This window comes from Aspergillus eucalypticola (assembly GCF_003184535.1).
Source record: "Aspergillus eucalypticola CBS 122712 chromosome Unknown BO83scaffold_23, whole genome shotgun sequence".
Classification (NCBI taxonomy): domain Eukaryota; kingdom Fungi; phylum Ascomycota; class Eurotiomycetes; order Eurotiales; family Aspergillaceae; genus Aspergillus; species Aspergillus eucalypticola.
In genome coordinates, this window is record NW_020290297.1 from 48,464 (window position 1) to 65,376 (window position 16,913).

Genomic DNA, 16,913 nt, shown 5'->3' on the forward strand with positions numbered 1-16,913 from the left:
TAATGCGGTGGGTTCGTGGAGATGCAGCAGAATCAAGCAACGATCGTCATGGAGCAGGAATAGTTCTACCAATGATGGTAAGGTGGTTTGGGTGAAACCGACGGACGTAGGGGGGATGGAATGAGTCTCCTGATAAGCAAAAGAGGCCAAAGGGGGGAAAGAAAAAGCACTACGAGAGTGTCGGCCAGTCAGGAACGGACCAGCCAGCAGGAATGCGCAACCGCAAACGGATAAGTCTGGAATTAGATTGGAAGAAAAAAAAAGTTATATTTAGTAGTTAGTGCCCTTCTCTTTGAGTTCCTACTGGGCATTGAAAAAGTGACAACAAGATAACTAATGCACACCATTCACACATGGTTAATGCCAACCATCGCACATCCCGTGCGATACAAATGCTAGCTAGACACACTTTAGGGGATGGAGGGCTTCATGATTTGCTCTTTTCCATATGCAAAGATCGTCACTTCTGACAGGGCGACTAGGATGACCCGCATGCTACTATAAGTACAACTGGGAAATGTTCCGCTCATCTCACTCGAAATTAACACCACGCAATCGCTCATGCTTTCAAACTCATGCTAGCAAGATGCGCTAAATACCTGTAGATGTACCCGATAACCAATTGCCCGGACAGATGAAAATGGAATATCGATCGGCTAATATGCTGAAGCAGAAAAAAAAAAACAAATAAGAAAAATGTAGAGGATGGAAGCAATAAAGGATTAAGTCAGACGATACTCTGTCGCCAGCGGTCGATAATCTCCCGCTGCCCCGGTTCATTGACCGGTCGGACCATCTTCGTTTTAGGCGGCACAGCATAGCTGAGATGGTTCATCCCTAGTAACGCATCACTGTAAAAAGTATTGGGATGCACCATTCCGGGCCCATATGGCACTGTGCCGGCGGGCCCCTGGTATTGGGGATACCCAGCACCCGGCATCGGCCCATAATTCGGTGGAAACTGTTGGAGAGACATTCGATGGTCCAGTGTGCGCTGAGGCATCGGCTGAGGCGCTGCAGTGCCCATTGTCGACTGCCGTCCAACAGTGGTGGGACGTCGAGCGTGAAGGATGTCTGCCATGCTTCTTCGGTACCGGGGGATCTTCAATGTGGAATTCTGTCGGGCCTCAGCCTCAGCCTCCTTCTGCAGGCGAGCTCGACGTTGGGCCAGAGTTTCATCTTCCGGTGGCGTTTCCTTCTCTTGGGTGGTTTCTTCAGCGTCCCCCACCTGTTTGATCTCCGCCAGAATCTCGTTTGCAAAATCACTATCGGCGGGTGCACTAGGCTGGTCTTTCTCTTTGAGCCGTTTCAAGCGTTGGGCTAGAGTCTCGCCTTCGTCACCACTATCTTCTTGCGGCTGATCGTCTGGTGCGCCCGTAGAATACATGGTGACCGGGCGCCTCTCAGGGCTGCGCGGGGCAGGCTCACCGCGGAGCCTGGCACGACGCCTACTGAGAGGCTCGGACTCTTCCAGCTCCCTTCTTTCCATCAATCCCAACGGACGCACTTCACTGACCGCATTCGCCTTTTCGGGAAACAGCATGCCCAGGGGCACATCATCGTCATCGTCAACTTCTTGGGGATGGGCATCTGGGGCTTCCCATGCCAAGGTCACTGGTCTTTGACGTCGATGTTCGCTCTGCTTCTGCGCAACCGCTTCGAGTTGGAGAAGAGTCGAGTGTAACGCCGTAGTTTCGGGGGCCGATCGCAGTCGTTGTTTCAACTCGCTCTTTCGGTATTCAAGCTCGGCCAGCAGCGTGTTAGGGGGCCCGGTGAAGTCAGCGTCAGGCTCTTCATGAGTGTGCTCTTCCCCATCGGCCTCAGGCGCATCAGGACCGCCAAGCCCGTCTTGATTATCATCCCGTAAAGATGTACCTTCATGGACATCTGCAGCCTCGCCTTCTGTTTGTTTGTGTAAGTGACCGGATCCAAGAGGCACATCTTTGAGATCCGGATCAGACAAGCGATGGCCAAGCCCAAGCATACTTGTGGAGTTCAGCGACGTTCGCTGCTCCGTCAAATCCCTCGAAGATAGTTTGCGACTTGCTTGACTGAATCCTTTAGGGTCTAATTGCCCCGTGAACGCACTGACAGGTGCAGTTGTAGAAGCATCAAGAATGTTGTCCAGCGTCGCCACTGCAGAAGCCTGAGTGACCTCTACATCAACGGCTCTAGCTGGTTGTTCGAAGAACATACTCGCGCGCAGTTGTGGAGGTACGCTTGTCGGCTGGTTGTGGTTACTTGACTCGCCACCATCGCCTTGATCCTGACTAGCGACTACCTGGGTGGACTTGCGGTTTTTGGCAGCGAGCACACCTAGGAGCTGTGAACGACGTTTGCCTCGTGGCTGATCACTCTTCTGCGACAAACGAGGTGGTAGATTCAACATCCTTGGCACTGGAGCAGGGTAGTAAACCATATTCTCGCCTGCCTGCGGCTCCTTATATGCCTCGGATCTGCTTGCCAAGGGAGGTCGCGTCAGCGACACTCGTCGGCCCAGATTACCCTCATTCGGAACATAATGCACGCCATCAAAGTCGTTGAACAGGACCCTAGCCTGTTGATACGTATCGGTGGAAGCAGCTGTGTATGTCCGTTCCAGCTCTTCCCCAAGCTCCTGGTCGTAGTAGTCCTGCTGAACAAAGTCGTGCTCGGTGTGCACAGCCGGCGGCGGGGGAGGAGGAAGGTAAGGCATCGCGGGAACTCGAGTGGCCGAATCGCCGTAGAATCGCGCAGGGGCGTGTTCTGCAACCTGTGCCAAACGAGAGGACTGTATGGAGCCGTGGCGAGACGACAGACTTGTTTTGAGGCCGTCGTAATTGCTGGCGTGAGTGGAGTTGGAGGCCGAACTAGAGCGTCGCTTCTGTTCCTGATCCATTCTGCGAATCTCGTCTCCGATATTGGAACTCAGGCTCATGCGTTCAGCGCTCCTTTCAAGCCGCTCTACATTATTGATGTAGGCTCCTTGCAGCGATTGAAGGTCAGGCGTCGGATGACTGAGGGGAACCGGCTGATCGGTGACTGGAGTGCGGAGGGCCGGTTCAGGGGTGTGGGCATCGGTAGCAGCGGTGGTAGTCATAGAACTAGTCTGAGGGACTGTCTTTAGCGGAGGGACGTAACGGGGACTATTGGAACTCTGATCCGCAGAGGGATCGGCAGGCAGTTCATAGTCATCTTCCTCCACCATATCATAGCTGGTTGAGGTCATCGATCGGATCATAGAGCCCAAGCTCTTGACGCCCGAGTCTTCATTCGACTTGGCGGGTTGCAGGTATGAGCCCGCCCCAATGTGGTCGGCGTCCAGCGGCAACTGCTGGAAGTGACCATTGTGCTGAGAGTCCGGCGATGGACTGCGGGAATGGTCCGAATCGGTCGCGTTGGAAGCCACCTCGTGGTCGGCCTGAGAAACGGCGTTGTAGGCCATCTTCAGCAAAGATCTGAAGCAATAAAAGCGCGGCCAAGCGCCGTTCAGGGAAACGAGCCTTGCCGGGGGAGACCCGATAAAAGAGTGAGGGTGAGGGGGTGGGAAGTCAATAATGGTCAGCCGGGAACAACGTTTACGTCGGTGCAAAACCTAAGATAAGGAAAATGCGCCCTGCGGGAACGGGGTTGCGCCCCCCTGCTGTTTGAACGACACGATCACGACCCTGGATTCAGGGTAAGAAAGAAAAGAAGGGAGGTGGAAGAGAAGAGAAGAAGAGAGGGAGACAAAGAACGGATGCTGCAAGGAACCGAAGGAAGAAGAGCCATGGTGGATGGTTTTTGTTCTGGACTTTTTGCTGCTGCTCCTTCCTGCGACAAATTAAGTAATTTAATTTCAGGTATTGAGCAGGTAAGGAAGGTATGGGGGATTGTTTTCCCTCGTTTTGACGGTCCCTAAAAAGTTGCTAAATTTGGATGTTCAGGGAAAAGAGGAAAAGAGCCTGGACCGGCCAGAAAGTGGCCCGCTTTGAGTCTGTCCGCCCTGTTTGCGGTGCTCCATCCATTGCAGAATTTACTCCATGAAGAGTTTAGTCCTCGCTCTTATGCAGAGTTCGGTTTTTAGCTACATACAAAGTAACCAGGTAGAGAACCAAAAGATACTTTCAGGAAAGGATTTGCCAGCAAATCCGGGATCAGCTAGTAATAGCACTTATCTGTCGCAGCGTTTGATTGATGCCGCTGAAGGTAACACCGCATTCAGATTGTACCTAAGCATAGTAACCAACTAACTATAGTGTAAGTATGGATGTGTACCCCATAGATACCGGCGGCTATCTCTCGATACAGCGGCACAACGGCTGTGAGCGAGGGGGCCAGGTGGCTTTCTGACAGAGAGAAGTCGACTTTTTACGGTGAGCCTCCATCCCTTTCCAGTCATCTTCGTGATGATCACCGACATTGTCTTTCAGAGGGTTTCCATCCCCATGAGGTATGATGGATGTGTTAAGTAGTATACTGCGTTACAACAGGGTAATATACCTGTTTCCTCCCTAGTTAGTCAACAAGGGTCTAGCTTAGTCACCAGATAGACTTGCCTATCCGGGCAGTTGCTCACCTGGTCTGATCGGATTCGAGAGTCAAAACATCGACTCATCCCTGTCGCCCCCTGGCACATGGTACTCGATACATCAACTCCTGAAGTCTCATTTGGTCTCAGTTTAGATGCATTTTTCGACCATGCGAAAATATTGAAATTATCGGCGTAATGCGATTCTGCGGAGAACAGAAGAACCCAACGACGTCATGTTCCCACCAACAGTAGACTAACTAATTACCGAGACCAAGGCAGGAGACCACTAGCTTTGCAGCTGCTCCAATCACTGGGGAAGTCGACGTTGGTTTATACCCTTGCCTTTATACAGTGGCCATACCAGCGCAAAGGCCTTCTCTTAAGTTTTTTAGGTTTAATACCTCAATTGCACTTTCCGTCATAGTGCTTACATTTAACTGACTAGTGTCTCCAACGAGCATGTTTCTATATACTTTTACATCCTTTGTGCATATCACTCCTGCAAAACAGCCTTGAACCCCTCCAGCAAATCACTCTTCAAATCTGCCCAATTCTCCAACCCGATACTCAGCCGCAGCAACTTCCTGTCCACCCGGGAATCCGATAACGCACGCCATTCGATCAAGGACTCAACACCGCCCAGACTCGTGGCGTGCTGGAAGAAAGCCAACTTGCTAGGTAGTCGTTGCGCAAATTTTTCACTCTGAAGGACAATTGAGAAGACAGGACCAAATCCATTAGGCATCTGTTCTTTGATCCAAGGCTCCTCCTGCAGGCTGGTATGGTAGATTTTCTTGACAACAGACTGAACTACCTGTTCTTCGCTTCCAGCAGCAGCTGAGGGGGCAGTCAAAGCCTGATTAAGCCAGCTAACTAGACTCCCGCAGCCCTGACTCGCTCGTTGGACACGAACCTCGAGGGTGCGTAGACTGCGGAGCCCAAGCCATGCCTCCAGATTGCCAATGACATTGCCCAATGCGACTCTATCTTCCAGCAGCTGCTTCTCCCAGTCTCTGCGCTGAGTAGCGAGTACACCACATAGAAGGTCACTATGGCCGCCAAGATACTTAGATCCCGAATGCAGAACGAGATCAGCGCCCCACCGGAAGGGGTCCTGAAGACCAGGAGGCCCAAAGGTGCTATCAACCACCAAATAAGCACCTCTGGAATGGGCCTTCTTAGCGAACTCATCAATACTGAAAGAAGTTCCTAGCGGATTGACGGGGGTTTCCAGGAGGATGACATCGCCTTTGCCAAGCTCATCAGCCGGGCAATCGAGTGGTAGCTTCTGCAGCCCGGACAATCTGGAGATAACAGAGATGACCTCATGACTGCCGTGATACCCTTCACCGACCGAGATGCGACGGGGGTTCAAGAGGACGAGGGCGGCCTGGAGGGCAGCGAGACCGGTCGAGTAGCTAACAACCCGGCCGTTGAGAAGTGACGAAACGACAGCTTCGAATCGAGTTGCGTTGGGGGCGAACTCTCTGGAGTAAATGTAGTTTTTGCCGTCGAATTCTTCCTAATAAAGCTGTTAGTTGTGGAGGTCATCATTACATTGGGGAATGCGCATTGGCCGATTGGCAAACATACCACAGGGTCAACCGACGGAATCAAATCTTCTGGGTTATCGGGAAATCTGAAAGTCGTAGACAGATGGATTGGGGGTGCGACGTCTGTCACCCGGTTAAGGTGATCATCTGCATGCAGTGCTCGAGTCGAGGGATGGTGAAGGTTAGAGGGAGTCATATTGCTCGAGTCGTCTGCTGAATATACTTTTTTTTTTATATGTCAAGTCTGACCGTAGTATAGACTGAAGGTAAATCTAAAGAAATTGACTCGAAGACGAGAAATGACTCCCTTATATACACATAGAGTGAGTCGATTGCCTTCAGGTTCTTCTCTATACTTCGTCTTTCTCTGGCGGAGAACCCGCCCCACTCCCTTCAAGTTCCTAAACGGGCAAAGATTTGGAGAGGAAAATCTCTTTCATTGGTTCGGGAGATGGTGGCCCCGCCACCATCCCGAACTGGCCTGAGTTGCACTATCACAGATATTTTCCACATACATTCTAGAATCTAATGCCAGAGATTTTGACCAAATGGCTTTGAAACGACTTGCACGTGTGGGAACGGACATCAAAGTCTGATGATAAGGATTCTTGATCCGTCACTTGGTGGCTACTGACCACGTGCCGCAATGCTCAGGCACGTAACAATATCCACCAGATTGCTCATCGGCTCAAGTTCTGAATTCCGAGGAAATAGTCATGATGATTTTCTGCAGAAGCCAAGAGGGGTCTACACCTATCTAGTACAGCTCTATAGGTCTACCCCACCAGTTGTGCTACTTACTAAATAGAAATAGTACTAAGTGAATTCATTTTTCGGCGATACTGTCCAATCAGCATACTGTCCGATGCGCTGACACAGACAAAAGTATGACTCGTCGGCCGATAAACTCGTGTTCTACTTACTAGATGATAATATAAGAACGCTTATCCTCTCTACTTCACTTGAAGTCTTTTTAAAATACAAGCCATACTTGAATTCATCAAACAGGAGCGCAATTCACGCCCACAATGTATCTCCGCGCCATCCACGCCGAATCCCACATCCCAGCCCTCCACCAACTCATCCGCCAAAATCCCCTCGGCATCCTCACAACAGCAATCAAATCCCCTCTCTACCCCCTCCTGCAATCAAGCCACATTCCCTTCATTCTGGACATCCCCCAAACAGAAGACTCATCGGACGAAACAATCCCCAATGGCACCCTCCGCGGCCACATGGCCAAGCAAAACCCCCAAGCCAAGGCCCTAATGGAAGCACTAGCAGCGCAGCAACAACAACAACCAGGCAACAATCCCAACTCTCTCGAACTAGAAGACGAAGTCCTCGTCCTCTTCACCTCTGAACACCACCACTACGTCACACCCAAGTTCTATACGGAGACGAAACCCGCCACGGGGAAGGTCGTCCCAACGTGGAACTATGCCGCTGCGCAAGCGTACGGCAAGATCCGGGTTTACTGTGATTCGAAGTCCGAGGAGACGGGGGCATTTCTACAGAAAGCCGTGGAGGATTTGACGAGGCAGAGTGAGGGGTCTATTATGGGGTATACGGGAACGGAGGGGCGGCCGGAGCCGTGGAAGGTCTCGGATGCTCCGGTGCCGTATGTGGAACTTCTGAAGAAGAATATTATTGGCATTGAGATTAGGATTGAGCGGCTGCAGGGGAAGTTTAAGATGAGTCAGGAGTCGGGGAAAGGGGATCGTGAGGGAGTAGTTAGTGGGTTTGAGGCATTAAAGACGGATGTTGCGAAGGGGGTTGCGCAGATGGTGAGGGAGAGGGGGGAGATGAAGGATGCGCAGAAGTAGGAGTATGGAGAAGTGTTTATGAATCAATGAGCAAAGATTAGATAGTATCTGATTATGTGGGGCGCCATGCATGTAGTGCCGAAGAATGGCACTATCTTAGTAAAAACAACTATATAACCGCAGCAGCCAGTCTAGCACATATAAGATGGTGGAAGTTATCATGCGATCATATCATAACCTCGTATCCTAGATGCAGTGAGCGAAACAGACTGTATCCTATTTCACTCTGCTGATTTCAATCTCGTCCTGATACACATATATGATTAACGCATATTTTCAGGCAATAACGACAGGGAAACACTTACAACTATATCTTCTGGGAAAAGAAGACATTTCATCCCCCAGCTCTCATACTTTGAGCTCCCACGAACAAACTCCCGGTAAGCCGGCGCACCAGGATGCACCACATTATCCGCGAGTACCAAAGAGCCAGGGTGTAGGAACCCAAGCCGTTCCGACAGCTCCAGATCAGGTACATAAAGATCCTTGATATGATCAATAAACATGAGATCGACACTAGGTAGCTTCCCTTCCGCACTTAGGCGCTTGAGCGAGTCGTCCGCCGGACCGACAACCACTTTGACGATATCGCTGAGGCCTGCCAGTTCGATAAAGTTCATGGCGATAGATGCAATGAGGGGATCAGCTTCCAGACTCCACAAGCGGAGGCCTGTCGAGGATCCACCAGCGGCTTGCCGCATGGCGTCTGCGAACATGATTGCGGAGTAGCCGACATAGGTGCCGAGCTCAACGACAACCTTGGGCTTTTCATCTGCGAAGAGCGTCGAAAGCTTCTTGGCTTTGTCTGGGCCAAGGCTGATAAAGAAGGCTTGCTTTGCAGCGAATTCGTCGATGAGAGTGAGTAAGGCAGACGGATTGCCGCGGATTTGGGGCAGGGAGGGGTGAGAGTAGATGTACTTTAGCAAGGAAATCTCCAGAGTATCGTGAGTCTCAGACTTGCAGAGAGAGACTGGTTTCTCATCAACTGGTGCCATTGTGTTGGATTAGTATGTGTCTTGGCGAGATATTTAGCCTACTGTACGAGTATGGGTGTAGAAGGGAGAGAGGGGTGTTGAACCGACGCCGGGCTAGAACAACGGAGGGGCTTACGCAGAACTATATATTCGTTCACATCTTGCTTATCGCGCATAGAGCGAAATGAAAAATGTAGAATGCAAGGTAGGAATGAGAAGAGTAAATGTCATGCCGTAAATTTCGGTTGACCGGTCAGTTCAGGGGGCGCGGATCGTGCTTTGATTGGGTGGCGGAAATACTTTGGCGGCCAGACCTTGAATCTCCCCACAGAGTTACTCCCGGCCTCGCTGCATCATCTTCCTCCATCTTTCATCCCCGCTCTGTCCTATCAGACACCATCATCGAACTTTATTGTCTACAGACTCTACATGTCTCAAATTTTTATCTCCATTGCAGATCACGGCCTCTCTGTGCGTTGGGCATCAAAACCGCTGGACTGGCATTCGATGAGGGGATCTCGCCACGCAGTGAAGACAGCGTCGCTACGCAGCCTACTATAGACTGTACGTCCAACGAGAATGGAGGAGCCGTGCTACACATGTCGACGCCGGCGCATTCGCTGCGACCAGTCTCAATCTCCTTGCGTGAAGTGCGCGACAAGTGGCTATCAATGCTTTGCTTCTAGACCTTTGAGATGGGTCGAAGGCCTAGCGATACGGGGGAAGCTGCGGGGCGTATCACTGGCCACTAAATCAGCTAGTCCAGCTAAAAAAGCAAAACCCCGAAAAGAGTCAGACTCGAGTGATGACAGTCTTGCATCGGCGAGTGAGTCTGCTCTTTCCGTTGTGCGGTCTCCCGAAAGTCAGGGTAAGTATAGCTGCTGCATACCCTATTGAATATCAATAAATCGCTCATATCGGATTAGTCACCCCATTGGAACCTGTAATTAGCATACCACCGACTATAGGCGATTTTGCCATATCTGACCTGGATGCAGTTTCCAGGTACTACTTGGATTATTGTGGGTCATTTAGTTGCGCTGTGCACGGTCCTGTCTAACGCTGCATCAGATAATGAAAGCATATGTGGGCTCTTCATCGTTTACGACAGCGATAGGAATCCTCTTAGGGCCCTAATGTCACTCGCGCTGCTTGACCGCACTCTCCTCAAGTCCGTACTGGCTCTTGCAGCGCGACACCGGGTAAATCGGCATTGCTCGTTCCGTGATCTCACCGTCAATGCATCATCCGATCAAATGATTGCAAACTCTGACGCACTTCGCTTCAAATATCAAGCCATACAAGGGATTGCACAAGCCCTGGGTGATGTGAAATCACGGAACAAGGATGAGACAGTGGCAAGCATATTCCTTCTAGTATTTCTCGATCTTCTGGAGTCTGGAAGTGATCGGTGGAATGTCCACCTAGAAGGTGCCAAAAGATTGTTGGAACCCAGTACACCTGATTCGCAGGCTGTTTCCAGACACGATTCCGGACAAACTATAGAGGACCTGCGTAATTTTCTTGCTAGTCAGATTTACTCGTAAGCAAGGAGCACTCTGGGTGTTGAGTTCTGTGACTGACGATCATCTTACTTTAGCATCGAAACCTTGGGTGGAACCTTTGTACGCCCAAAGTTATTGTCACAGTATGATTTGCTTGGGGGCCCACAATTTCAAGAGACCGTCGAGCAGTCATTCCTTGGATGTCCAGAATACCTGCTGGACGCTATACGGTATCTCTCTGCGCGAAGAGACACAATCGCCAGCTCCGAATGCCATGATGACTCCACCTGGAGCTACTTCGTTGAAGATACTATATCGATGGTAGACTTCATCCAGCAATTCGACTGTTCTGTATGGGCTTCGTCGCTACCATATCTGGGCACCACCCCTCCAAGAGATACAAGCTCTCTTTGCACACTGGCGCAATCATACAAGATAGGAGCTCTAATATATGGAAAACGCGTCCTTGGCGCTCTCACTAAGGAGTGTTTACCACTGGAGGACCTGCTCCAGGAGTTGCTTGCCACGATTGAAAGGTTGCAGAACGACGAGTCCTTGTACAAATGCATCCTCTGGCCCATAATAATCGCTGGTCTTGAATGCCAACGACAGGAGCAAAGAGATTCTGTGCGGACTTATATGGAAAGTTTTTGGGAGCAGACCAAGTGCGTGAATGTGATCAATGCTTCCAAGATTATAGAAGACCGCTGGCAGCGGTGCGACGGTACAGAACCTTCCCACTGGATATTCTCAATCGGTCACCTGGGCCGTGACTGGCTTTTGATTTGAGCGCTAGCTCGAACAGGCGCACAAAGATGACGCTGATACCGAGACAACATGGATGTTCTTGGGTTTTTAGGGCGATGTTCTATTTGACTATCTGAATCATTCACTTGACTTGGGATATGGCATTCAGAAAGCTCAATGGTGGCTTTCGATTTCAATGTTCAAGCAGGCCTCACTCATCCCGTTGCCAGGCCTTGGATGGATCGAAAGCCCCTTCAAAAGAGTGAGCAGGGCGTAGCCATTTTTCCAGACCTGCATCGAAAAGCTTTTGCGCCACTGACCAGTTACCGAGCCAAAATCTAACATACAAAGAGGGGATCAGATTAAGCCACTGATGACCCGCGGTACAGGCCCCTGGCGCGTCCTTAGTCATGCTTCTGTTATCAACCCCTCCCCGGACTCTTATCCTATCTTACCCCTCACGAAGCGTCGATCGTCTAAAATGCCACCATCAGTTGACTCCGTACCAAGCGACATGATATCAACCATCTTAGAGCCCTGTCATACTTCTTACACCGATTGCACTATCTTGCGGCAAAATGCCCTCCCCTGAGACCTACGATGTAATCATCATCGGCGGCGGCCCCGTTGGCCTTCTCCTCGCCTACCAACTCACCCGCTTTGAACTTTCAGTCTGCATTGTGGAAAAGCAAAACAAAGATACTCCAGAGGGCCGCTACGGCCGTGCTATTACCCTGTTTCCGCGGACGCTGGAGCTCCTCGATCAATTGGACTTGGTCCAGCCAATGCTTCAACAGGGATTTGCTTGCAGAAGTAGTGTGACGTATAAAGATGGAGTGAGACAGCAAGTATACCTCTCCTCCTGCTTAAGTATTTCATCTAACCAGACTGGGCAGGTTTCCAGGAAAAGTATGGACTTTCATGGAGAATATCCAGGGCACCGTGTTTGATTTCGCCCTTGTGCTGAGGCAAATGTACACGGAGAATATATTGAGAGAGAGGCTAGATAAGAAAAGGGTGTCTTACCATGGTTGTATGGAGTGTGTCGGCTTTGAAATCGGTCTGGGCGATAGTGAGTACCCAGTGACGGTGCATTGCTCAGGACCTGGTGGTATGATGACAGCCAAAAGGTATGCCTTCTGCACGAAAGGCTATTTAACGAAAGCATCATACTGACTGAGTGCTAGCAAATACCTTGTTGGAGCAGATGGTGGTCATAGTCTCGTTCGCAGATATGCCAATATTCCCTTCGATGGTGATTCATCAGAAGATCAGTGGATTCGCATTGATGGCATAGTCGAGACCAATATGCCCATCAATCGGGCTTATGGGTAAGCTAGATCCTGAATAAGCTATCTTGACATGATCTGATCTGAAAACAGGGCCATCGAAACAACAACACATGGGAATGTTCTCTGGGCCCCTCTTGACCACGGCGCTACCCGCATTGGCTACGCATACACACCCGAGTTAGCAGCTAAATATCCAGAAGGGGTAACCGAAGAAGTTGCTGTGAACGAAGCAATTGCGTGCTTGTGGCCCTTCAGTTTAAAGTTCAAAGAGGTACACTGGTGGACATTGTAAGCAACCCACGCAGGGCATTAGAAATCTGATTAACGAATCGTCAAGGTACAAAATCGGCCAGCGCATGGCCCGAACTTTTGCAACGCACAACAATCGTGTCTTCATCTGCGGTGATGCAGCCCATACCCACAGCAGCGGCGCCGCTCAAGGCCTGAACACTGGTATTCACGACGCCGTGAATCTTGCCTGGAAGCTGGCTTTGGAGGTGCAAGGGCTATCTCATCCGGAGGTCTTGGACACCTACACAACGGAGCGCCAGTCTGCAGTGCAGAGATTACTCAACTACGACAAAGACATCTCTTTGTTGATGACGCATAAATGGCCGGCTTGGTACGATGGGGACCCGAACGCGGACCCGAACGTTCTCCTCGGAGAAATATTCAACAATGCTGCACCATTCAACACGGGACTCGGTATATCCTACGAGGCCAACGTAATCAACCAACCCTGGGAGTCATCTACCGAGGCGGCTGTGGGGGTTCAACCAGGGACCCGGGCTCCGGATACCGAGTTGACCACGCCAGGGACATTCCAGTCTGTGCGGATGCACCAAGTTCTGCGGAACCGGTGCCAGTTTCATGCGATAGTTTTCACAGGCGGTGATATCAAGACATCGAAATTGGATTTGGTTCCTCTGCGGGAGTACTTGGATAGCCACCCGGAGCTTTCAAGGCACCCGGCCATTGCCTGGTTAACAGTGTGCGGCTCAGCCGGCTGCTCGCCGTACGAGGTGCTCGGGATGACAGGATTTGGCGATACCTACTTCGATGCGAGGGGAATAGCACACTACGCCTATAAACTCGATCCACGTAAAGCAATGCTAGTGGTGATCCGACCGGACGGGCTGATGGCATTCACATGTGCATTAGACGGAGAGACGATCTGGCAGCACTTTTCTAGGATACTGAGGAGCCAACCACAGGAGACTTGCTAATGATACACATAAACCAGACCGTTCACACAATACAAATAGACCGAATCAGACACACCCCCTCCTCAAATTCTCAAAACGACTCAGCGGATAATACAACGTATTCTCCGTACCATCCAACCCACCCAACCTGCCCAACCTCTCCGCAGTCCCCCTGACCAAGCTCCTCTCATGCGAGACATGATGATCCCCACTCAACTCCCACCACATAGCCCCTCCCAAATGCCTGTTAGCAACATAATCCGTCTTCATAGCCGCCACCTCCGGCGTATCATAACTGACCATCTTCCTATTTACCGGATCATGACACCAACTCGCCATCAACCTCGCATCCATCATCTCCCTACTCCCCTTCAACGGCAAATCCTTGTAATCCCACACTCCATTCTCCCAACTCCCCTCCCCAACCCCCTGGAACCCACCTCCGGGCCCATCTGTCCCCTCAAACGCCCTCCCATACAACGGCAACCCAAAAATAATCTTCCTCGGATCCCTCACCCCACCGTTCAAATACATCGTCACCGCCCCATCCGCACAAAATGGGGTAATCTCTCCCCTCCCCGAATGGAACACATTCGCCATATGCCCGGAGTTCTTATCCCAACTCCCACTGAAATCATAGCACATCAGATTCCAGAAATCCAAGTACGGATCCATATCGCCGATCCGCAGTTTCCGGATATTATCCGGCCCACATGGCGCCGCGATCGTCAATAACAGCCTCTTCCCACCTAGATGGGTAGCGGAGTACTCGTCCAGCACGCGCCTGACATCCTTCAGTAGAATAACAAAGTCTTTTGCTTGCGATGCATCAGCTGGATACTCCCAGTCGATGTCGATGCCGTCGAAGCCCAGGTCCGCGAGGAGGTGCACGGCGCTCCGGGCGAAGGTTTCGCGCCCGCGCGGGGTGGATGCTGGCGCGGCAAAGTTGGGACTGTAGGTCCAGCCGCCGATGGAGAGGAGGGTTTTTAGGTGTCGGTGTTGTTGCTTTAGGAGGTAGAGTTGCTTGATGCAGCCGTAGGCGTTGGTGCCAGGTTCGGACCAGCTGTCGTTGGGATAGTGCTTTTCGAGGTCGGAGTAGGTGTCGGTTAGGAAGCTACAACGATACAAATGTCAATTAAGAGGACTGGTTTGGAGATTTGGGGAAGGGACGTACACTTCACCGGTCGGGCGGATGTTGGCGAAGGAGTCTAATGATGTTAGAACAAGAACAAGGTTGAATAGAGACTCAGTACAATCGGCACGTACAGAGAATATGGGTAATATACTCTGCAGGAATATCCTGAGGTTGATAATTACGGCCGTAGACGCCCTGTCACGATTGAAATTAGTTTCATACTACACTGATTGATACCCAGAGAAATATAGCAAGGGAAGGTGATGTTTACCCAATTAGTAAAATACCCGACAGTCTTATACCCCGGTCTCCCGACATTAATCCACGGAGGCGGCGGACGGGCCATCGGAGGACGTGGGGGAACCGCGGGCGGTGCTCCTCCAGCAGCAGCAGCGCTTGGAACAACCGGCGGCCCCGGAGGACAGACAGCAAGGTGGATAGGAGGATCGGAAGGTGAGAAATGGCTAGCGCCATCGCCGAGAATTTCACGACTCTCCGGAGGAGGAAGTTGAGACTGATCAGACCCCGGAATATTCAGCTGCTGTCCCGGATAGATAAGATCTGGGTTGGTGATCTGCGGGTTGGCTGCTCTGAGAGCGTCGAGAGTGACGCCGTGGTCTTGGGAAATTTTCCATAGTGAGTCGCCGCTGGCGATGGTGTAGGTGGACATTATGGAATGTGAAGGATTGAATATGGAATATGAGGATGAGAGGGAAGGATAATGAAAGGAAGATATCGAGTGATGGTTATTTGTTGACTGGTAAGCAAGCAAGCATATAAGGCTGTTGTGGTTGTTGAATATATGTGGCACCGCCCGGTTGTGGCGCGGGGGGTTTCAGGGGTCCTTTTATACGCTTTACTGTGTTGGTTTTAGTGGGCACACAGCCTTGGGGTATTTTTAGATTTGAAAGGTGGGAAGGGGAGGGTTGGTGTGATGTCATGTTGTTTTGGTGGTAGGCAGACATTTATTGTGGGTAGCTAGTACTTTTAGGGGATAGTCTGTTGAATTTTCTTGAGGTGGAGATGACAGTCGTAGTTGACGTCGGCGAGAAAAGTACTGAATAACCGGGGAGCATGTTTCTACATTTCCAGATATATCAATTGTTGAGACATTCACTGTAGACAGGCATTACCTGATCCTCTACTATCTCTTACAACACCAGCTAATCCTTGAATATTGGGATCTACATACTAGTACATTCGAACTACATACTTTCATTTTCCGTCCTGAGTCTAGCCAAAAATCAAGGCATCTGTAACGAAGACAGGTGTTTGTGTGAAGGACGAGAAAGAAACGCTTCAGAGTAAATCTAATTTCACCGCTAGATGGGATTCTGGCGTGAGGTTTTTCCCCTGGGAACTCTTTGTATACGTTTGCCCGGTCCTGCACTCATCACAGAGCTTGCCTCAAGATATCAGTCCCCGACAATACCTTGATTACCGGCGATGAACCTCCTAGTAAACAGTATGATGACAAACCTCCTGGGCTTGCGTCCTGGAACAATCATCGCTATATTGCATGTGAGAGGGGTGTTACTGGATTGACGTCATCCAGGAACGCGGTTTGGTCGCTACTCTTTGTAATACTGGAGAATCTCTCGACTAAGGCTATCATTGAAGGGATGGAAGGAGTGATAGACAGTTCCAGCTGACTTTCATGTGTAACGGATCTGGTTTAGAACAGCAGATCAGGAATGCGTGAGATTCTTTGACGAAGCCTTGGGAGGGATCCCGGGTTGAACGGGCCCCTAGTGCAGGTCTTGGTGGTACTGGCAGCAAATACTCAAATGACAATCCTGGTGACTGAAGTGAGAAAGGTTCCGTGTGAACCTAAATGGTCAGGTTCGTAGCATGACGGATATGAAATGTTGAGAGCTGGAGTCTGCAGGCTTATGACTCAACAAAACCGCATCCCAAAATGATCATCGTATACACTCAGTACATCAATAACGATGATTCGTGAAATGAATAGAAAACGTATCCCACAAAGTCACCACGATACAACCATCTGATTCAAGATGTAGTTGTATTCGGCAACCACTTCAGCTTGCAGCTTAGTTATTTACTATAGAGTTTTACAAAAGAACAAGCCATCACCTATAGGAGCCCTCAAAAGCTGGTAGATCTTGCATCACAGAATCTACAGAAATAAACTCCGGAGAGGTTGACATACCGTATCCAAGA

At 50.5% G+C, this 16,913-nt stretch overlaps 7 protein-coding genes across 7 annotated transcripts; 3 read left to right on the plus strand and 4 right to left on the minus strand.

Annotated features, from left to right (window-relative positions):
• Window positions 1-326: 326 nt before the first annotated feature.
• BO83DRAFT_380713 (uncharacterized protein) lies at window positions 327-3,726 on the minus strand. The gene has a single exon (XM_025531822.1). It carries the CDS (start codon window positions 3,422-3,424, stop codon window positions 728-730), a length of 2,697 nt encoding a protein of 898 aa, XP_025385188.1. The 5' UTR covers window positions 3,425-3,726; the 3' UTR covers window positions 327-727.
• A 1,182-nt stretch (window positions 3,727-4,908) lies between these two features.
• On the minus strand, window positions 4,909-6,299 carry BO83DRAFT_380714 (putative transsulfuration enzyme family protein). The gene is made up of 2 exons (XM_025531823.1): window positions 6,086-6,299; window positions 4,909-6,014 (listed from the first exon to the last, which is right to left on the minus strand). Exons 1-2 carry the CDS (start codon window positions 6,239-6,241, stop codon window positions 4,986-4,988), a joined length of 1,185 nt encoding a protein of 394 aa, XP_025385189.1. The 5' UTR covers window positions 6,242-6,299; the 3' UTR covers window positions 4,909-4,985.
• Window positions 6,300-7,073: 774 nt separating this feature from the next.
• BO83DRAFT_380715 (FMN-binding negative transcriptional regulator) lies at window positions 7,074-7,871 on the plus strand (the record flags this gene model as incomplete). Its single annotated transcript, XM_025531824.1, has 1 exon — window positions 7,074-7,871. The coding sequence occupies one exon, from the start codon at window positions 7,074-7,076 to the stop codon at window positions 7,869-7,871; it is 798 nt and encodes a 265-aa protein (XP_025385190.1).
• Window positions 7,872-8,087: 216 nt separating this feature from the next.
• Window positions 8,088-8,866, minus strand: BO83DRAFT_319209 (O-methyltransferase; the record flags this gene model as incomplete). The annotated part of the gene is made up of 2 exons (XM_025527770.1): window positions 8,088-8,117; window positions 8,177-8,866. 2 exons carry the CDS (start codon window positions 8,864-8,866, stop codon window positions 8,088-8,090), a joined length of 720 nt encoding a protein of 239 aa, XP_025385191.1.
• Window positions 8,867-9,065: 199 nt separating this feature from the next.
• Window positions 9,066-11,305, plus strand: BO83DRAFT_102268 (Zn(II)2Cys6 transcription factor). The gene is made up of 4 exons (XM_025525867.1): window positions 9,066-9,713; window positions 9,772-9,867; window positions 9,917-10,388; window positions 10,446-11,305. The coding sequence occupies exons 1-4, from the start codon at window positions 9,425-9,427 to the stop codon at window positions 11,137-11,139; spliced, it is 1,551 nt and encodes a 516-aa protein (XP_025385192.1). The 5' UTR covers window positions 9,066-9,424; the 3' UTR covers window positions 11,140-11,305.
• Window positions 11,306-11,559: 254 nt separating this feature from the next.
• On the plus strand, window positions 11,560-13,638 carry BO83DRAFT_102309 (2,4-dichlorophenol 6-monooxygenase). Its single transcript, XM_025525868.1, has 5 exons — window positions 11,560-11,941; window positions 11,994-12,227; window positions 12,285-12,428; window positions 12,480-12,677; window positions 12,727-13,638. Exons 1-5 carry the CDS (start codon window positions 11,676-11,678, stop codon window positions 13,613-13,615), a joined length of 1,731 nt encoding a protein of 576 aa, XP_025385193.1. The 5' UTR covers window positions 11,560-11,675; the 3' UTR covers window positions 13,616-13,638.
• BO83DRAFT_380716 (endochitinase 1) lies at window positions 13,509-15,536 on the minus strand. The gene is made up of 4 exons (XM_025531825.1): window positions 15,001-15,536; window positions 14,861-14,924; window positions 14,769-14,802; window positions 13,509-14,708 (listed from the first exon to the last, which is right to left on the minus strand). The coding sequence occupies exons 1-4, from the start codon at window positions 15,397-15,399 to the stop codon at window positions 13,661-13,663; spliced, it is 1,545 nt and encodes a 514-aa protein (XP_025385194.1). The 5' UTR covers window positions 15,400-15,536; the 3' UTR covers window positions 13,509-13,660.
• Between the last annotated feature and the right edge of the window lie 1,377 nt (window positions 15,537-16,913).